Raw genomic sequence first — 19,730 nt, forward strand, 5'->3', positions numbered from 1 at the left:
CTAAATATAATTTCATCATGACTTTGTGTTATTTTGTTTGTGTGTGTGTGTGTGTGTGTGTTTTAATTAATTTATTAATTTATTTATTTTTGGCTGCATTGGGTCTTCGTTGCTGCGCGTGGGCTTTTCTCTAGTTGTGGCGAGCGGAGGCTACTCTTCATTGAGGTGCGTGGGCTTCTCACTGCGGTGGCTTCTCTTGTTGCGGAGCATGGGCTCTAGGCACGCGGGCTTCAGTAGTTGTGGCTCGCGGGCTCTAGAGCGCAGGCTTAGTGGTTGTGGCGCACGGGCTTAGTTGCTGCGCAGCATGTGGGATCTTCTCGGACCAGGGCTCGAACCCGTGTCCCCTGCATTGGCAGGCGGATTCTCAACCACTGCACCACCAGGGAAGCCCTGGGTTTTGTTTGTTTGTTTTGTTTTTTTTAAGAAGATGTTGGGGGTAGGAGTTTATTAATTAATTTATTCATTTTTGGCTGTGTTGGGTCTTCGTTTCGGTGCGAGGGCTTTCTCTAGTTGTGGCAAGCGGGGGCCACTCTTCATCGCGGTGCGCAGGCCTCTCACTATCGCAGCCTCTCTTGTTGCGGAGCACAGGCTCCAGACGCGCAGGCTCAGTAGTTGTGGCTCACGGGCCCAGTTGCTCCGCGGCATGTGGGATCCTCCCAGACCAGAGCTCGGACCCGTGTCCCCTGCATTAGCAGGCAGATTCTCAACCACTGCGCCACCAGGGAAGCCCGCCCTGTTTGTTTTATTTTTAAACAATAAAATCATTTAGGGCTGCAAGTCATCTCTTCCCTCCCCACCTCCCTACCTACCTAGTTTTAACTGTATCCAGTAGGTTTCTTTTTTTTTTTTAATTTATTTTTTATTTATTTATTTTTGGCTGCATTGGGTCTTTGTTGCTGCACGCAAGCTTTCTCTAGTTGTGGCGAGCAGGGGCTACTCTTCATTGCGGTGTGCGGGCTTGTCATTGCCGAGGCTTCTCTTGTTGCAGAGCACAAGCTCTAGGCACGTGGGCTTAGTAGTTGTGGCTCACGGGCTCTGGAGCGCAGGCTCAGTAGTTGTGGCGCACGGGCTTAGTTGCTCCGCGGCATGTGGGATCTTCTCGGACCAGGGCTCGAACCCGTGTCCCCTGCATTGGCAGGCGGATTCTTAACCACTGTGCCACCAGGAAAGCCCCAATAGCTTTTGATATAACTTTTTTTCTTATTCTCTTTTGGATGCTTAATTTGTGTCTTCAATTCTGATTTCCTCTTTGAACCAAGAATTATGTGGAAGAGGTTTCTTAATTTTTCAATAATTACGGGATTAAAAAAACCTTTTTATTATTGATTTCCTATTTGAAAGTTAAAAAACAAATCTCTGCTTTGGGAAAATTAGCAAAAAAATTTTTATGCCAAGATTAATTTGTGTATTAGATGAATATCAGAAGAAAAAAATGTGCAGTTTATTGTATTTTTCAAGCCCCTCCTACCTTTGCCTTAATTGCATATTTGACCTGTCAAATTCTGAGGCAATAATATTTGAAACATTCCACAACAAAAATGTTTTCATCAATGTCTCCTTGTATTTCTGGGATTTTTGCTACATATTTTTGGCTACTATGTTGTTTATCAATGCTTATGACTTATACAGAGCTTCTTCATTAATTAATTTTTTTCCCATTACATGTTATTCCTCTTTGACCCCGTTAATGATTTTGACCTTAAATTACATTTTAATTGATATTCATGTTGCCATTCATGCTGGGTTTGTATTTTATTTGCATTTACTTAATTCCCCATTTTTCTTTTTTGCTGTTTATGTCTTTCTTGGAGCACTGGGGACTGTAGCTGTGGCCAACCAGTAATTTCATGTGGATTCTCTCTTAGTTTAGTATATATAGTGGGACTTCCTGTCCTCACAACACTCTCCAAATCATGGTCCATATTCCATTGGGATCTTAAACCAAATATTAAAAAATGAGTCATCCTTCATTCAATAAATATTTATCGAACACCTGCTGTGTGGCAGTGTTGTAGGTCATGGGAATATATTTGTAGTGAAAAAACATACATGGAGCTTACATTCTAGAAGAAGGGACAGATCAAAAACAAGTCAAAATGAACAGTATAATTACAAAATATAAGCGCCACACACAGTGTAAGCAGTGCTGTGATGGGGTCCTGTGAGGAGGCCTCATTTAAGCTGACCCGTTAAGAGGGGAAAGAACCAGCCATGTGAAGAGATGAGCAACAGCTTTCCAGGCTTGCGGAGCAGCAAGGCAAGGGCGTCAAAGTAGGAAGGAGCTTGAAGTGTTTCTTGAAACGTCCTAGAAACAGTCAGAAGGCAGAGTGGCTGAAGCATTGTGAGTCGGCTAGGGACAGGGCAGAGGGTCAGTCATACAAAAGGGGTCAAAGGGGCGGGGGTGAGATCATGCATGGACTGAGTGCCATTGGCTCCTAATAGCATGGACTCTCTTGTTGTAGTTTCTGTGTTCCAGAATAGTCCATAAATTTCTGTTGGTTCAAGTTGTGGATCCCTCATGAACGTGGTTTGGTTTTACGTTAATCCTCTAACAAAGCCTTGTCTGGGGCTGGAGTGTTCATCCCTGCAGACATGTTGTGGCTGCGTCTTCAGCATTTGCTGTCTTCCGGGAATCCCAAACGGGATCCTTGACCTCTTAAATGAATTTTTGAAAAAATTTATATACATTAGAGTTCACTCTTTGTGCTGTAAATTTCTATGGGTTTTGACAGAAGCATAGTGTCATATCCATCATTATAGTACCATACAGAATAGTTTCACCACCTAAAATATCCCCTTGCTTCACCTAGTTGACTCTCTTCCCAAACCTGTCGTTACTTCTTTGGAGATAGTTTTGGTATTCTAAGGGCAGGACAGCCAAGAAAAGCCACTATCACCCACTGCCTCGCAGCAGACAGCCTGGCGATGAATGTAGCCTCCCATCTGGCTGGAAACAGAAAGGCATACTACATACAGAATTGTAGAACAGGTAAGTGACTGCCACTCTAGAGCCAGAAATGCTACATTTATAAACATGCACTATTAGACAGCCTTTTTCTTTGGACACTGTGGTAAACTAAATTATTGTCCCCAGTTCTTCATCTCTCCCTGCCTCCACACTCTTTGGAAGGTATTTCCCCAGCCTTTGACTGTGAGCTTGGTCATGTGACTTGCTTTAGCCAATGGGATGTTAGCAGACATAAGTCTGGGCTGCCCACTGGTCCCAGGAGAAGGATGAGAGTCATGTGGATGAGAGCTACTGCTATGGTCAGTTTGCGTACCCCCAAAATTCATCTGTTGAAATTCTAATCCCCAAGGTGATGGTATTAGGAGGTGGGACCTTTGGAGGTGATTAGGTCATGCGGGAGAGCCCTCATGATTGGGATTAGTGCCCTTATAAAAGAGACCCCACAGAGCTCCCTTCTGCCATGTAAGGACACAGAGAAAAGATGGCCATTTGAACCAGAAAGTCCTCACCAGACACCAGATCTGTTTGTGCCATGATCTTGGAATTCCAGCCTCCAGAAATATGAGAAATAAATGTTTGTTGCTTATAAACTACCTAGTTTATGATGTTTTGTTTTAGCAGCCCAAATGGACTAATACAGCTACCCTAGCTGACCCTCCCTAGGGACCCACAAAGTGTGAGTGAGAAGTAAGTGCTTCCCATTGCATGCCACTGAGATTAATACAGCAAGAGCTAATAGATACAGGCACAGTATTTATTTAGATGAGACGTCTCTGGAACCCTCAAAGCGAAATGAAAGGCTTGGTAGAATCCGTTTTCCCTCTTAAAAATATTGTCTGATCACCACTGACAAATGCATTTAAAAAGTGATTGTCTTCTAAGACAGGAGAGTGTTGTTGTGGTCCTTTTGTATTTTAAAACCTGCCAAATAATGAAGGCATTTTAAACGTTGAACACTTCAAAGGTTCTCACGAGGCCAGTGGCCGCGGCTTATTTTAACGTGCCAAAGGATGTGAATGAGTGCTTTAATATGTTCCCTTTTTCAGAGCAGATTGTCAAGGCCGGATCAATGTACTTGACGTGAGTTAATTATGTACCTTCATTATTATATTTCAAAGAGAGCAGTGTTTCAACACAGATAATGATTCTGAAATTCTTTCTCTTGTGGTGTACCCTGATGGCTCTTTTGATTCTCTTTCTAACCTCCTGCAAAACTCACTGCCCCCTGCCGACACACACACATCCTATCCCAAAAAGTCCATGTTTCTATGCTTTCCAGAAACATCTGTTCTTTGTTTTTAACCTCTTGAAAAAAACTGTTCTATAAATAGGGTTTTTTCCCCATTTTTTTCTAGTTTTATTGAGATATAATGGACATATAACATGGTATTAGTTTAAGGTGTACAACATAATGATTTGATATATGTTTATATTGCAAAATGATCACAATAGGTTTAGTTGACATCCATCACCTCACATAGTTGCAATTTTTTTCCTTGTGATGAGAACTTTTAAGGTTTACTCTCAGCAACCTTCAAAAATACAATACAGTATTGTTAACTATAGTTACCATGCTGTACATTAGATTCCCCAAAACTTATTTATCTTATAACTGGAAGTTTGTACCTTTTGACCACCTTCACTCATTTTCCCCTTCCCTCAGCCTTCTGTACCCCCCAACTATCATCAGTCTTTTGCCTGAACCTTATCATTCAGCCTAGCTCTATCTCTTGGTTGTCTCCTTTTTTTTTTTAATTTTATATTATTTATTCTTTTATACAGCAGGTCCTTATTAGTCATCAGTTTTATACACATCAGTGTATACATGTCAATCCCAATCGCCCAATTCATCACAACACCCGCCCACCCCCCCGCCACGTTCCCCCCTTGGTGTCCATGAGTTTCTGCACATTAATTTTGTATCCTGCTACTTTACCAAATTCATTGATTAGCTCTAGTACTTTTCTGGTAGCATTTTTAGGGTTCTCTATGTATAGTATCATGTCATCTGCAAACAGTGACAGTTTTACTTCTTCTTTCCCAATTTGTATTCCTTTTATTTCTTTTTCTTCTCTGATTGCCATGGCTAGGACTTGCAAAACTATGTTAAATAATAGTGGTGAGAGTGGACATCCTTGTCTTGTTCCTGATCTTAGAGTGCTTTCAGTTTTTCAACATTGAGAATGATGTTTGTCATATATGGCCTGTGGGTTTGTCATATATAGCCTTTATTATGTTATTATGTTGAGGTAGGTTCCCTCTATGCCCACTTTTTGGAGAGTTTTTATCATAAATGGGTGTTGAATTTTGTCAAAAGCTTTTTATGCATCTATTGAGATGATCATACGGTTTTTATTCTTCAATTTGTTAATCTGGTGTATCACATTGATTGATTTGTGTATATTGAAGAATCCCTGCATCCCTGGGATAAATCCCACTTGATCATGGTGTATGATCCTTTTAATGTGTTGTTGGATTCTGTTTGCTAGTATTTTGTTGAGGATTTTTGCATCTATATTCATCAGTGATATTGGTCTGTAATTTTCTTTTTTTGTAGTATCCTTGTCTGGTTTTGGTATCAGGGTGATGGTGGCCTCATAGAATGAGTTTGGGAGTGTTCCTTCCTCTGAAATTTTTTGGAAGAGTTTGAGAAGGATGGGTGTTAGCTCTTCTCTAAATGATTGATAGAATCCACCTGTGAAGCCATCTGGTCCTGGGCTTTTGTTTGTTGGAAGATTTTTAATCACAGTTTCAATTTCATTACTTGTGATTGGTCTGCTTATATTTTCTATTTCTTCCTGGTTCAGTCTTGGAAGGCTACACTTTTCTAAGAATTTGTCCATTTCTTCCAGGTTGTCCATTTTATTGGCATAGAGTTGCTTGTAGTAGTCTCTTAGGATGCTTTGTATTTCTGCGGCGTCTGTTGTAACTTCTCCTTTTTCATTTCTAATTTTATTGATTTGAGTCCCCTTCCTCTTTTTCTTGATGAGTCTGGCTAATGGTTTATCAATTTTGTTTGTCTTCTCAAAGAACCAGCTTTTAGTTTTATTGATCTTTGCTATTGTTTTCTTTGCTCAGCTCAGTAAAACTTTATTCTGCTGTCTGCTGATGGGTGGGGCTGGGTTCCCTCCCTGTTGGTTGTTTGGCCTGAGGCAACCCAACACTGGAGCCTACCTGGGCTCTTTGGTGGGGCTAATGACAGACTCTGGGAGGGCTCACGCCAAGGAGTACTTCCTAGAACTTCTGCTGCCCGTGTCCTTGTCCCCACGGTGAGCCACAGCCACCACCCGCCTCTGCAGAAGACCCTCCAACACTAGCAGGTAGGTCTGGTTCAGTCTCCTGAGGGGTCACTGCTCCTTCCCCTGGGTCCTTATGCGCACACTACTTTATGTGTGTCCTCCAAGAGTGGAGTCTCTGTTTCCCCCAGTCCTGTCGAAGTCCTGCAATCAATTCCCACTAGGCTTCAAAGTCTGATTCTCTAGGAATTCCTCCTCCCGTTGCTGGACCCCCAGGTTGGGAACCTGACTTGGGGCTCAGAACCTTCACTCCAGTGGGTGGACTTTTGTGGTATAAGTTTTCTCCAGTCTGTGAGTCACCCACCCAGCAGTTATGGGATTTGATTTTACTGTGATTGCGCCCCTCCTACCATCTCATTGTGGCTTCTCCTTTGTCTTTGGATGTGGGGTATCTTTTTTGGTGAGTTCCAGTGGCTTCCTGTCGATGATTGTCCAGCAGCTAGTCGTGATGCTGGTGTTCTCGTAAGAGGGAGTGAGAGCACATCCTTCTACTCCGCCATCTTGGTTTCTTATCTATAAAGATGTTTAAACCTGTTCTATTTTGTTAAAAAATGCTTTCACGAATAGAAGAGTAGAAAAATAACATCTCTTTCAACTGAAGACTGCAATAATTTGTAAAAAATCACAATGGGACATGTGTAGTTGAGTTTTCATTATGTGTTAAAAATCTCCTGTCTGTACAAGAGGCATATGAGCCAGAGCAATGCTTCTCAATCTTGACTGCACGATAGAAGGGCCTGGAGAGATTGAAAAAATCCTGATATCCAGGCCACTCCCCAGACCCATTGCATCAGAAAATCTAGGGATGGAACCTGCAGCAGTCTGTTCTGAAATTCCCTAGGGTGATTCCAATGCACAGCAAAGAGGAAGCCACACTGACCTAGGGGAGTGGCAAATTGTACCTGCTAGGTTTACGTGGATGGCTCAGTTAGGCTCTAGGCAGGAAACAGAATCCCCCCCATTTGTTTCACATGATGGGGCTTGAATGAACGGACTACTTCTGAGGGTGAGGTTTGCAGAGGCTAACAATGGAAGGAAGCTGTTACCAGCTCTAGGCCTGAATGGACAATGTGACTGGAGCCCAGTGAGACCCAGTTGCGTGGAGGAGCTGCTGTCCCCTGGGGCTGTGGTCACAGAGAGAAAGAGCCATGGCCAGAGACATGAAACAGGGAGAGACAGGGGAAGAAATACTCCACTCTTGCTTTCTCCTTCCCTCCGATACAATCTGAGCTCCTCCAGCGGCCCTCATTGACCAAGCCCAACGGACGCCACCAGAAATGTACTGAGGAAGATGCAGCCCAAAGGGTCAGGCTCCAGTGGCACAGAGTGGGCTAGGGAAGGTATTAAGGGGATTTGGAGGCCAAACAGAATATAACCAACACAGCCGGCCAGGTTTTCTCAACCAAAACCAAAAGTAGAGTGTGTGGCCAAGTACTGAATACGATTTCTGAATGTAATTTTATAGAACACTTTATAAAACAGCGAACTTATTCATTTAAAGAATCATCTTTTAAAAAATAATCACATTTCATGAATTGGGATGGTTCCAGAAAATCCAAGGTGTATGATTATGACAGTTCAAACTTTATCCCTCATTCAACATTTAAAACAAAATATTTCGGGGAATTCCCTGTCAGTCCAGGTTGGGACTCCGAGCTTTCACTGCCGAGGACCCAGGTTCAATCCCTGGTCGGGAAACTAAGATCCCACAAGCTACATGGCATGGCCAAAAATAAAAATAAAGTATTTTTAAGTCTTTTGTGCCAGACACTGTGCTGTACTAGATACCAAAATCAAAGACAGAATAACCATTCTTAAAGATTTAAGAGTCTAGTGGGAAATACAGACAAGTTAGTGATGTTACATTTCACCAGCCCAGGGTGGTGCACCCCACTTCGGGGGCACTCCCTGCCCCCAACTCCAGGCACATGGTTCTGATGTCAGCTGAAAACTCACTGCAGTCAGCCTGGGCCATGTTTGGTACCTCTCCTCTCTGGCCACCATTGGGTCCAGCCCGGGTTTTCCTCAGTGGAGATGTGGGCAGAGCTCTCTTTCCTCTGTGCTTATGAGGCTGTAAGACACATCCAGAGCTACCCGTGGCCTTTCTTCCAGCCTCATGGGGACAACCAGCCAGAGAATGGAGACATGGGAGAGGATGCATGAAAGAGAGGGAGGGTCCTGATGAGACTGGAGTGAGTCCTTGAGTCCAGCTGCACCTCAGCCACACGAGCCAATTCATGTCCCCTTTTGACGAAAGCGGCATTGAGCTGGGAGTCAATAGTGTTCTAACTAATACAGAAAGAATTGTCAATAAACTCTGAAGAGACGTATGATAGAGCCAAGCACAGGGTGTTACGGGATTTCTGAGAAGCTTGCCTAACCCAGCCTGAAGGGTCAGGAAGGTTGCTGGAATGATGTTGGGCCTAGGTCTTTCCTGGAGGCAATGGCATTGTAATTATGCTATTTTCACAAGCAAGAGTCTCAACTTAATGCCTACAGCGGCCTGGCAGATGACCGAAATAAGGGCAGTGGGCCAGGTGTGAGGCCATAGGGAGTGGTGAGGACGATGGTGAACTGGAGAGTGTCTCCCGTGTCTGGAAGGGGCTGGTGACATCCCTTCTAGACAATTGTAGCCCTGTTAGCATGTATCAGTTGTGTAGGGTTTCAGGAAAATCCCTTTTTTCACTGTATCACTACAATCTCCCTCTTTATGTTTCATAGTATTCCATATGCTGAAGTCCACTTTGATATTAATGTAGCTATTTCTGTTCTTTTGGTTAGTTTCAGTATATTTTTCCATCCTTTTACTTTTAACCCATCTGTGTCTTTTTATTTAAAGTGGGTTTCACATACGTATAATACACCATGTAAATATATAATACAACGTTGAATTCAGGAGTATGAAGAAAACTACAGCAGGCTAAAGACAGAGAGGCATGGGGGCTGCTATCTTAGGTGGGGTGGCCGGGAAGCCCTCTATAACATGGCACTGAGCTCACTCCTGACAGAAGTGAGGCAGGAGGGGAGAAGCTTGTGGATGTTTGGAGGAAGGACTTTCCAGGTAGAGGGAACAAGGGCAGAAGCCCTGCAAGTTCTAAGAGAAGGTCAAGGTTGTCCTGGAGAAGTGAGGGGAGAACAGTAGGAGATGAGGTCAGACAGGTAGAAGGGCAGATCAGAGAAGCCTCCAAGGTTATGGATTTTACTTTGAATGATATGAGGAGCATGGCAGGTATTTGAGTAGAGGGTTGACATTGTCCAACTTCTGTTTTTAAAAGACCACTCCTTACACAGAACATATTGTAGTGGGGGCAGAAATGAAAACCGGGAGACGAGTCAGGAGGTACTGCCAAGGTCCAGGTGAGAGACATGGGTGGCTTGGACTAGGAGGTATTGGTGGCAGAAGTGAGGAGTGGCTAGATTCTGAAGACACTTCAAAGGTAGAACAAATAGGGTTTGTTGGTGGACTGAATGTGTGCTTGGGAGAAAAAAGAGGGGAGGGAGATGACTCCAAGGGTTTTTCCCTAGGCAATTAGAAAAATGGAGTTGTTATGTGAGACACGGCAGGCGGAGGAGGCGTGGGATCGGGTAATCAAGGGTTCCGTTTTGGACAGTGGATGGCACCCACACATAATTACTATTAATTGCACCCTGGCAGGACAAGATGGTAAGAGAGCATTTTTAATACCAGTTAGTTTCCTCTTTGTTCACTCCCTGGCATTTCCTCCCACCCCACCTCCCAGCTTCATGTTAGCATCAATTACCTTCACATGTGATGGGATTAATGCACCCGGGGTGGTGGGGGAGGGGGGAGGGGGAGGGGAGAGAGGAGGAACCTCCCCAGGTACTCCAGTTACAAATCCTGGCACAGTGAGGGGTGAGCCACCACTGTGGGTACAGCTCATCAGCACTGGCTGCTCCCAGCAAGAAAGTAGCAAGATTTTCTTCACCTGGCATCTCTGTGAGCATCAGTAATTACCCCTGGGGACAGAGTAGACATGATTCTAATCAGTACAGGAGTCCCTGGCAGGTTTTGCTGTCTGATACCACGAACTGGAGAGGAAGAAGAGCAGGTTCTGCTTTGGAAAGGTTAGAAACATCTCATGCTAACAGGTAAGAAAACGTTCTCTTTGTCCTTTTCTTTTCTTTTTAATCTCATAGAATTTTCTAGAATTCTGCTTGGGGTACAGGCAGAGAGCTGTTTGCAGTAAAAATGGGTATTATAAGGTAACTATTTACATTTTCAAGGAAGCAGGTTTTGCTCCTCAGGAGGAAGGTAAAGGGAAGTTTGTCCCATTCATTGTAAAGACTGACCACATGCCCCCCTCAGCCTGGCACAAACATGGGGTGCAGCAGTGCACGGGGCTTAGTGTGCTCAGCTAGCTGTTGCTATGGAATTTTGTCCCTGCAATCAGAGCCTCTGCCTTGATAACTTAATTGCACTTAAAAAAAAAAACACAAAAAGAACCCTTGAATTTGAGTAAATCCTGAGAATATCATGAAGGCTTTTGATTAATGTAAAATTAAAGCTCTTTCAGAAGCATTAATTGAATAAAAAAACCCACTATTCAAAGACCTGTAGGGATGGCCCAAACCATTTGAAGATATACAGTCATTATCTTAAAATCTGGTTAATTAAGGCACTAAGTGTCATCAAACACCTTGACTTCAGGGCACTTTATTTATATTTAAGTTCCTGTCTCATTTTCTCGTTGTTCTGACCCTTTGATATCTATGTTTCCTTCCTGCATTGCCCTATCCTGAATCTTTTCCATGTTCGCTGGAAAATAAACCCTAGAATATTTCCAGCTCTCTTTCTCAGCATCCTTCTTGCTGACCAGGTGTGGATGAGATGTCATAATTAAAAGTGACCCATTTCTTCTGAGATTGCTGAGATAAAACATGCTTTTAGCTTGGCAGAAGAATTTTGTCTTTGTTGAAAGAAACAAACTGTAAGCATAATATTAAATCAGTATTAAGAGTGACAAACAATACACTTAAAAGTTTGGGAAATTACTATTCCCTCAAATAAGGTAAAAGAAACCATTAAGTTCTGAGCGAAACGTCACCCTCAAGCCCTTGGCACAATCATCTTACCAGCAGGCATGAGTCACCTTGATCTCTGTCGTGTGAAACCACAGGTACCACCTAGGATGCTTAGAGCTACACACAGGTCATAGAAGACCCACAATGCCCGAATATTTAGAAAATCGATTACCTTACAAAATAAATCTGTTGGTAGGGGGTGCTCCACACTTGGTTAATTCAACAATTCAAAGGTGTAATTGAACACAAATATCCTTTGTAGCTTTGTTGTTTGGGCTTTGGGGCTCACGTGTGTCCTGTTGGCAAGATGGCTGCAGCAGCTCCATCCAGAGGCCACATCTGAGGCAGGAAAAGCACTCAGTTTTCTCCCTTCCTTCACTTTTCAAAAGCATGGGAACCTTGCCCAAAACCACCCAGTGGACTTCCACTCACACCCGACCGGCCAAAGTTGTGTCACATGCTCATGACTAAACCCAAGCCAGCAAGGAGAGCAGATTACCATGGTTGTCTTAGACCCCACGATTCACCCCCCAAGAATGGGGAGAAGCTCTGCCTCTCACGAAGGGCATGACCCCCAAGACCTACATGAGGCAGAGTTCCGTTAGCAGGGGAGCATTGGGGGGGAGATGGCTACTGGGTGGGAATGATGGGCAGACATCTATGTTTTCCACTGCCCATCTTCCTGTCTCCCTAGCTGCCCCTTTATAGCCCCCTTACTTACTCCTCTTCCGTCTGCCTGTCCTTGAAATACTAGGATTCCTCAGCACCCAGCCCGGGCCATCTTCTCTTCTCTGTGTGTGCTCCCTCAGTCCTGTGGTTTTAAATGCCATCTACACGTTGGCAACCCTCAAAATCGGTATCTTCTGCCCAGACCTCTCTCCTCTGAGTTCCATATTTGGACATCTAACTTCCCACGTGACAGCTCTACTTACATGTCTCAGAAGCATCTCAAACATAATACTCCCAAAACCGAGCTTTTTATTTTCCCCCAAACCAGCCCCTTCCCAGGTTTTCCATCTTAGTAAATGGCACTCCATCTGCCAGGTGTCTCATGACAGGCGTTTGGGAGTCAGTCTTGACTCTTACCCTCCCTAACTGCCCATCACAACCACTCTTCTTTTATTCAACATGGCATCGAGCACGCTGCTCCTACAATAGGTGTCCAGCCCACAGTAGGTGCTCAACAAATACTTGTTGAAAATGATTGAGTGTGCTTGTATGGTACATCCCTTGACTGGAGAGTGGAAACACGGAAGTTTAGAAAGAGCCTGAGGGTAATAACATGGGACATTCTGATAAAGGTGTTCATTTGGGGATGAACTGAAAGAAACATTGACAGTGCTTTCTGAGAGTTATGATGCCACTCTTCCTCCCCAAGTCAAACATAAGCCCACCAATCTTTCGGCAGGACTTCCATGAGCACTAAAAGTGTAGAGGTGAAATCTTACAATTTACTTGGAGCTTCTCTCAGGTACATTGGCTTCCTTATGGCTCCTGGTAGCAATGCCACATTCAATGGTCCAGTGCACAATGAGGGCCCAACGTGAATTGACATTGTGATGCATGGTCTGCATTTTCTCTCAGTAAGTCTTGTGATCAGCAACTACTGAAATGAAGAGTTGAGAGATGTTGTTCTTTTCTTTTCCAACATCAGTGACACTGATGGCTGTGATGTTGAAAAGATGGAGGATTTTAACAGTCAGCTACTGCTGCATAACAAGCACCTATAAAATCTTGGTGGCAATGAGAATTTATTTCCCATGCACCTGCAGCTTGGCTGAAGTGGCTCCTCTGGGCTGGGTATTGCTGGGGTAGTGCTTCAAGCCATCGATCTGGCTGGGTTTGATGGTGAAGAGATGAATGTTCCACATGTATTCATTGTGGGTCCCACTCAAGGGAAGTTCTTCTCACACTAATGACAAAAAACACAGGAGGGCAAGTGGAAATTCTTGAAGCTTCTTAAAGCCAAGACTCAGAGCTGGCACACTGCCACTTTAGCTAGTTAGTCAAAGCAAGCTGTAAGAACAAGCTCAGAGTCAAGGGCTTTTCTGGGATGATCTACAGAGCTACAGGGCAAAAAGCGTGGATACAGGGAGGAGTGTTGAATTGGAACAACACTTCAATCTGCCCGAGTATATACTACACATCAAAGAAAATGAAGAGAAAGCTTGTGTTCAGCTGGAACTGATCAAGTCCAGGGTGGGGCTGCATCTCCCTCTGCTCCTGTCTGCTTTTCATTGTAACTCAAACTATACCTTATGGTCCCTTTGAAACAGACTACCCAATATAGGTTCCATCCCTCCCCAATTCATTCTATTTTTTATCTATTCAGTAACACCCAGACTACTTCCCGGGATGGTGCCCTGGACGTTGATTTCTTAGTATGGTTGTTATGGGAAGCTTTTCATTTCACATCTGCTGACACAATTTGCTGTCTCTCTAAAATAAAAAATAAAAAAAAAAAAGAGAAAGAGAAAGAGACTCATACTCTGATGGCTGTAAAGGATAATGAGTGATTTGTTCAGAGCTACATACAAATCAGACTAGCATCTTCCAGACAGAATCACTAATATAATTTTAAGCCCACACACTTTACAAATGCGAACACCCCAGTGCAGCTGGGTTGCCATGGGCAACCAGGGCATGCCAGCTTGTGATCTGAAACAGGCTGATGTCTCCCAGCCTGGGAAGCACATTCTGCAGACAGACTCCAAGGGAGGAGAGGATGTTAGTGTTGGCTCTGATCTGGCCGCCACACAAATGCACCCCTGTGATGGTTTGGATTAGTTCTCGTCTGAACTGCGCAGCTTTTTAAAACTCCTATTTACACAGGACTTCTTCAGTATCCCCTCTGTGTGTGTGTTGAAGCAGGCTGGGGAATGGAGTGGGGAGAGTGTGATGGAGCCGTGTGGACTAGAGCAGGCAACGAGAAACTCCACCCATAGCTGCTGACGGTCTGAGGTCAGAGCAGCAAAAAGGATGCCCAGGTCAGAGGCCAGGAGGCAGGCTGGTTGGTCAACTGGAAAGTGGGCTCAATGGGTCTTCCTCAGAAGAGGTCCTGATCAGATGTTGGGAGCTGATGTACGCTGGTTGGAAAAACAAGAGCAAGAAACAGGAAGGCATGAAGAGGAAAGAGAGGGTGGTTTGGGGCAAAAACAAACACTGGGAGTGGGGTGAGGGGCAGACAGGTCCCATTAAAAGGGCTGGAGGGAGGGGATGGCACAGAGGAATGACCTGTGATGACTCCACTTAAATATGTCAATACAAACCTAAAGTCATTGTCGAAAGAGCCTGTCTCAGTCATCTAGGGCTGCCATAACAAAATACCATACACTGGCTTAAACAACAAACATTACTTCTCACAGCTCTGGAGGTTAGAAACCCAAGCATCATGGTGGCAGTGTGGTGGGGTCCTTGCTGAAGTTCTCTTCCTGGTTTATAGATAGCTGACTTCTCCTTGTCTCCTCACATTGTGAAGAGAGATCACCTCTCTCGGGTCTCTTTTTGTAAAGGCGCTAATCCCATTCGTGAAGGCTCTACTCTCATGACCTTACTACTTTCCAAAGGTCCCATCTCCAAATATCACCATATTGGGGATGAGGGCTTCAACATATGAATCTGGGGGGAGAGGACACAAACTATGAATTATAGGATGTTCCTGGTGAGAGCGCCACTGATAGTCACAAGAATCATGAAAACATTTAGTTAAGAATTAGGTGGTTTTTTATTATACCATAACATGATCTGTCCCCACCTCACTGACTAGTCTTGGTCAGATTCAAAGAAGAGCAGACTGGTTGAGAGATAGATCCCACACCCGCCACTGAAGAGCACACTCCTTGACTTAAAGCTGAGGCGTCTATGTCAGTTTGCACACCTGCTACAACAGGGAGGTGCCTCAGGTGGGAACAACGAGAGCAGAAGGTCTTAGATGAAGCTAACACCGGGTGTTCCTGGACCGTGGGGAGACCCAGAAGCCTCAGGGTTTGTGTGAACTGGGGTCAGGAAAGTCCTTTTTTTCCTACCTTTTTTTTGGTGAGAACATTTAAGTTCTACTCTCTTAGCAAATTTCAGTTATATCAATACTACATTGTCATCAACCACAGTCACCAAGTTATCCATTAGATCCTCAGACCTTATTCACTTTATAACTGAAAGTTCATAGCCTCTGACCAACCCCTCCCTATTTCCCCACCCCTAGCCCCTGGCAACCACCACTCAGCTCTCTGTTTCCATGAGTTTGACTTCTGTTTTAGATTCCACATATAAATGATATCATACAGTATTTGTCTTTCTCTGTCTGGTTTATTTCACCTAGCATAATGCCCTTCAGTTTCATTATTCATATTGTTGCAAATGACAGGATTTCCTTCTTTTTTTCCTTGCTTTTTAAGGCTGAATAATATTCCATTAAAGATATAAGTATATGTGTGTATATATCACATTTTGTTTATCTATTCATCCGTCCACAGACACTTAGGTTGTTTCAATACCTTGGTTATGGTAAACAACACTACTGTCAGCTGGGGAGTATGGATATCTCTTTGAGACAATGATTTCATTTCCTTTGGATATATATGCATTCCAGAAGTGGAATTGCTGTTTCATTCTATTTTTAATTTCTTGAGGAACCTCCATACCGTTTTCCTTAGTGACTGCACTAGTTTACACTCCCACCAACAGTGCACAAGAGTTCCCTTTTCTCCACATCCTGGCCAGTACTTATTACTTGTCTTTTGGATAATAGACACCCTAACAGGTGTGAGATGAGGAGAGTCTTCAAGGTGCAGCAAAGAAATCATAAAAAGCACCTGGGAGATCACCTGGTCGAACCTCCTCACTTCACAGACACTAAAATTAAAGTCACAGAAGTTAAACAATTTGTCCAAGGTCAGAAAACCAGAGAGGGGCATGTGTGTACAGACCATGGAGCAGTGGGGAGCCCCTAGGCTCCAAGCAAAGGGATGGGGTGAGGAAAGGGGGCTTCAGGAAAGTGGATCTGGGGTCAAGAAGGATCAAGGATGAGAGCAGCAAGAGTCAGGGAGACCCAGAAACCACCCAGGCTGTGGGTCATGGTAACAGAGGGTAGTAGGAGGACTGAATGACTTGGTGGCTGGGGATGGAAGGTGAGAAAGAGGAAAAGAATGACTCAACTTCTGAGTTTGAGCAGCTGGTCAAATGGTGGCTCTGCTTCCAGGAAAGTGGGCGGTAGAAAGAGTCAAAAAGGACTCAGGCTCTGAGGATGGTCCAAAGTGGGGGTCATTCTGGGGAAACCAGGCTGGAGCAGCATTGGGAAGGTGGTGATCCAGGAGCCAGTGAGACAGCCAAGAGGAGAGATTCTGCAGCCAGTGAAGGCTGCCCTGGACCTTTAGGAACAGAGGGACCCCCCACCTCCGCCTCCCAAACCTCATGCAAGGGCCAGCATGGAGGCCTGGCTCCAGAGTTTGCCTCTTGGTCGTATCTCCCTCGTTCTTGAATCCTCTGGCTTCGTATTTCCTATTGTCACCCCCAAGCTCTGATCCTTTATAAGCTGTGTGCACAGTCACCTCTGAATCACTAACCTTGACGATCACTCCCTGCGCATGTGGACTTCAGTGACCCTGACATTTCTGAATGAGAACAAGGCGCCCTCCACCTAAAACTTCCCTGGTCCCCTCACCCTACAATGACCCTGTGGTGACCTCACTCGACAGTGACCCCTGTGGTGACATGTCCAGACCTCTCCTGTGCGCCAGCCCTCCATTTCCAATTGCTGGACGGACCTCTCTACCTGGATATCTCAAAAGGAGATTCAATTCAATACACCCCCAGTGGAATGAATTATCTTATATTGCACGTCTTTTTACTCTCCCCATGTTCTCCTAATCGCCTCTTCCCATTCACCTCATCCAGAATCCTGGTGCCGTCTTCCATCTCCCCAGCCTCCAGAGTCATGGGACCCTGTTACCGACACACATCCTGCATCTCCATTCCCACTACCATCTTGCTTCAGGCCCTCTGCAATTCTCTCCGAGACTCCTGCAAACGGTCTCCGTCCCTCTCCATCTCTCACCTTCGTGCTGCAGAGAGAATGGTCCTACGACGTCTTGTTAAGGTGGCTTTTCATTTTCTTAAGGACAAAATCCAGCCTCCTAAGTATGGCATACACTAGATACACGGGGGTCAAGATTGTTTGACTTGCTCTGTCTCTTCCTGGAAGGCACTGCCCCTCTAGTCTGCCTGGAAAACTAATACTTATCTTTCCAGTGGCTTCTCCCTTGAGAAGCGTCTCCCCACCCTGACCTCTCCAGCCAGCGTTAAGTGCTTCCTCTCTGTGTAGTTCCAGGGCTCCAACAGACCTGCTGCTTATCAGAGTGTTAAAATTACTGGCTCACCTGTCTGTCCTCTGTTTTGTCTTCATAGCCCCAGCGTCTAGCCCAATATCTGGTATAGGTCAAGCACTTAATAAATGCTGATCGGGCTTCCCTGGTGGCGCAGTGGTTGAGAGTCCGCCTGCCGATGCAGGGGACACGGGTTCGTGCCCCGGTCTGGGAGGATCCCACATGCCCCGGAGCGGCTGGGCCCGTGAGCCATGGCCGCTGAGCCTGCGCGTCCGGAGCCTGTGCTCCGCGACGGGAGAGGCCACAGCGGTGAGAGGCCCGCATACCGCAAAAAAAAAAAAAAAAATGCTGATCAAGATGAGAGAATGGATGAAGAAATGAACGAAGAGTTTCATAACGCTATACCACCATGCACACCCCCCCACCCCATTCCGAAGGGTCACTGCTTCCAGAATTCTGAGTCTGACTCAGGAGAAAGCCACCCTCCTCAGACCTGCTACAGGTATGGGAGTACAGATTCTGACAAGCTGGGTAATAAGTGAGATAGCAATAGTGTTTAGAACCAAAATGAAACCTAGAGACTCCTTCACCCACTTTCTCATTTTAGGGGCCAGGGCACAGGACTGGATGAGGAGAAAGCCACTGGACGTAGATCTGACTTAGAGTTCACTGATCTTTCCCAGGCAAATGTTCTAGTTGCTGCGAACACGTGGGCCAAATCTTTTACTTACGTAGCATTTTTTTTTCTGGTTACAAAATAAGTCTTCATTATAGAATATTATAAGTTGATTGTATAGGCTCATTGTAGAAAATACAGAATACAGAGAAGCACAAAGAAAAGGAAATAGGAACCATGTGTGGAGCCCTCACCAGAGACAATTCGTTCTTTCAATCTGGCTTTTTGGAAGAAACAGAAATCCCCTCAAGGTGGCTCGAGTCAAGGGGCTTTGTGGTGAGGACACACATGCAATGACAGGGAATCCCATGGAAATCTTAGAACAGAAAGCTGTCTCTGAACCGGGCTTTCATGAGGCAGAGTCGGGAGTGGCTTTGGATTCGGAGGATGTCTGGGAGCCAAGGTGCACTAGCTCAAAAGCTCCACTCTGGCGCCTCCTTGTTCGTGTAACTCAGCTCCCTCCACTTGTCTGCTTCTGTCTGTCCTGTCTCCATTTCCTGAACATTTTCCCACCATTTCCTGAACACTTTTCAAATGTCCTAGTTTAGACACTGAGACAGAGAGAGACTCTCACTGGCCCAGCTAATCTTTTCAGTAGTCCTCAGGTTGATGGACATCTTTTACTCCTCTAATCAGCTGCGGGCAAGAGGGTCAAGGGTACCTGATCAGCCTTTGGTAGGACAGAAGGAGCAGGGCTGGCCTTAATAATAATAATAACAACAGGGCTTCCCTGGTGGCGCAGTGGTTGAGAGTCCGCCTGCCGATGCAGGGGACATGGGTTCGTGCCCTGGTCTGGGAAGATCCCACATGCCGCGGAGCGGCTGGGCCCGTGAGCCATGGCCGCTGAGGCTGCGTGTCCGGAGCCTGTGCTCCGCAACGGGAGAGGCCACAACAGTGAAAGGCCCGCGTACTGCAAAAAATAATAATAATAACAACAATAATAATAGCTACCATACCTGGAGCACCTACTATGTGCCTTGAACTGCTCTAATTACTTGACATACATGATAACATTTCCTTCACTTTTTACCCTGTGAGATGGGCGCTATAATTACGACCACTTCATTTGGGGAAGTTTAATATTATGACCCATGAAGCTGTATGTCTACATTCTGCCACCCCAGAAAAAAAGGGTGAGTGTCTGCAACACTTCCGTATCCCAACCTCTTCTCTCTCCTTCAGCCCCCCACACTGCAGAGGTTCGTGCTCTCATTTTAGTTGTCCAGAATGCCCCATGTCCAAAACCACCCTACTCCTTCTCCCCTCCCCCACTCATCCAAATCCTATTCCTCTCAGTTCACTTCCAGCTCTCCGCCCCTCTCTTCACCTGACCCCAGCAAGCCTGATGCGTTGTGTGAGGTCTGCCATTATTAGACTGGTCTTTCCTCCAAGGCAGATTTTATGTTCTTTTGGTTACAATGAAATAA

The 19,730-nt window shown here is 45.1% G+C and overlaps 1 protein-coding gene across 1 annotated transcript in view; it reads left to right on the plus strand.

Annotated features, from left to right (window-relative positions):
- TEX26 (testis expressed 26) overlaps positions 1-17,785 on the plus strand; it is a 36,939-nt gene extending 19,154 nt beyond the window's left edge. The window contains exon 8 of the mRNA XM_060288262.2: positions 17,200-17,785. Coding sequence (XP_060144245.1) covers positions 17,200-17,483 — 284 coding nt within the window. The 3' untranslated portion in view covers positions 17,484-17,785. The remainder of the gene's footprint in view (positions 1-17,199) is intronic.
- The last annotated feature ends 1,945 nt before the right edge of the window (positions 17,786-19,730 follow it).

Source organism: Globicephala melas, chromosome 18 (genome assembly GCF_963455315.2).
Source record: "Globicephala melas chromosome 18, mGloMel1.2, whole genome shotgun sequence".
Classification (NCBI taxonomy): Eukaryota; Metazoa; Chordata; class Mammalia; order Artiodactyla; family Delphinidae; genus Globicephala; species Globicephala melas.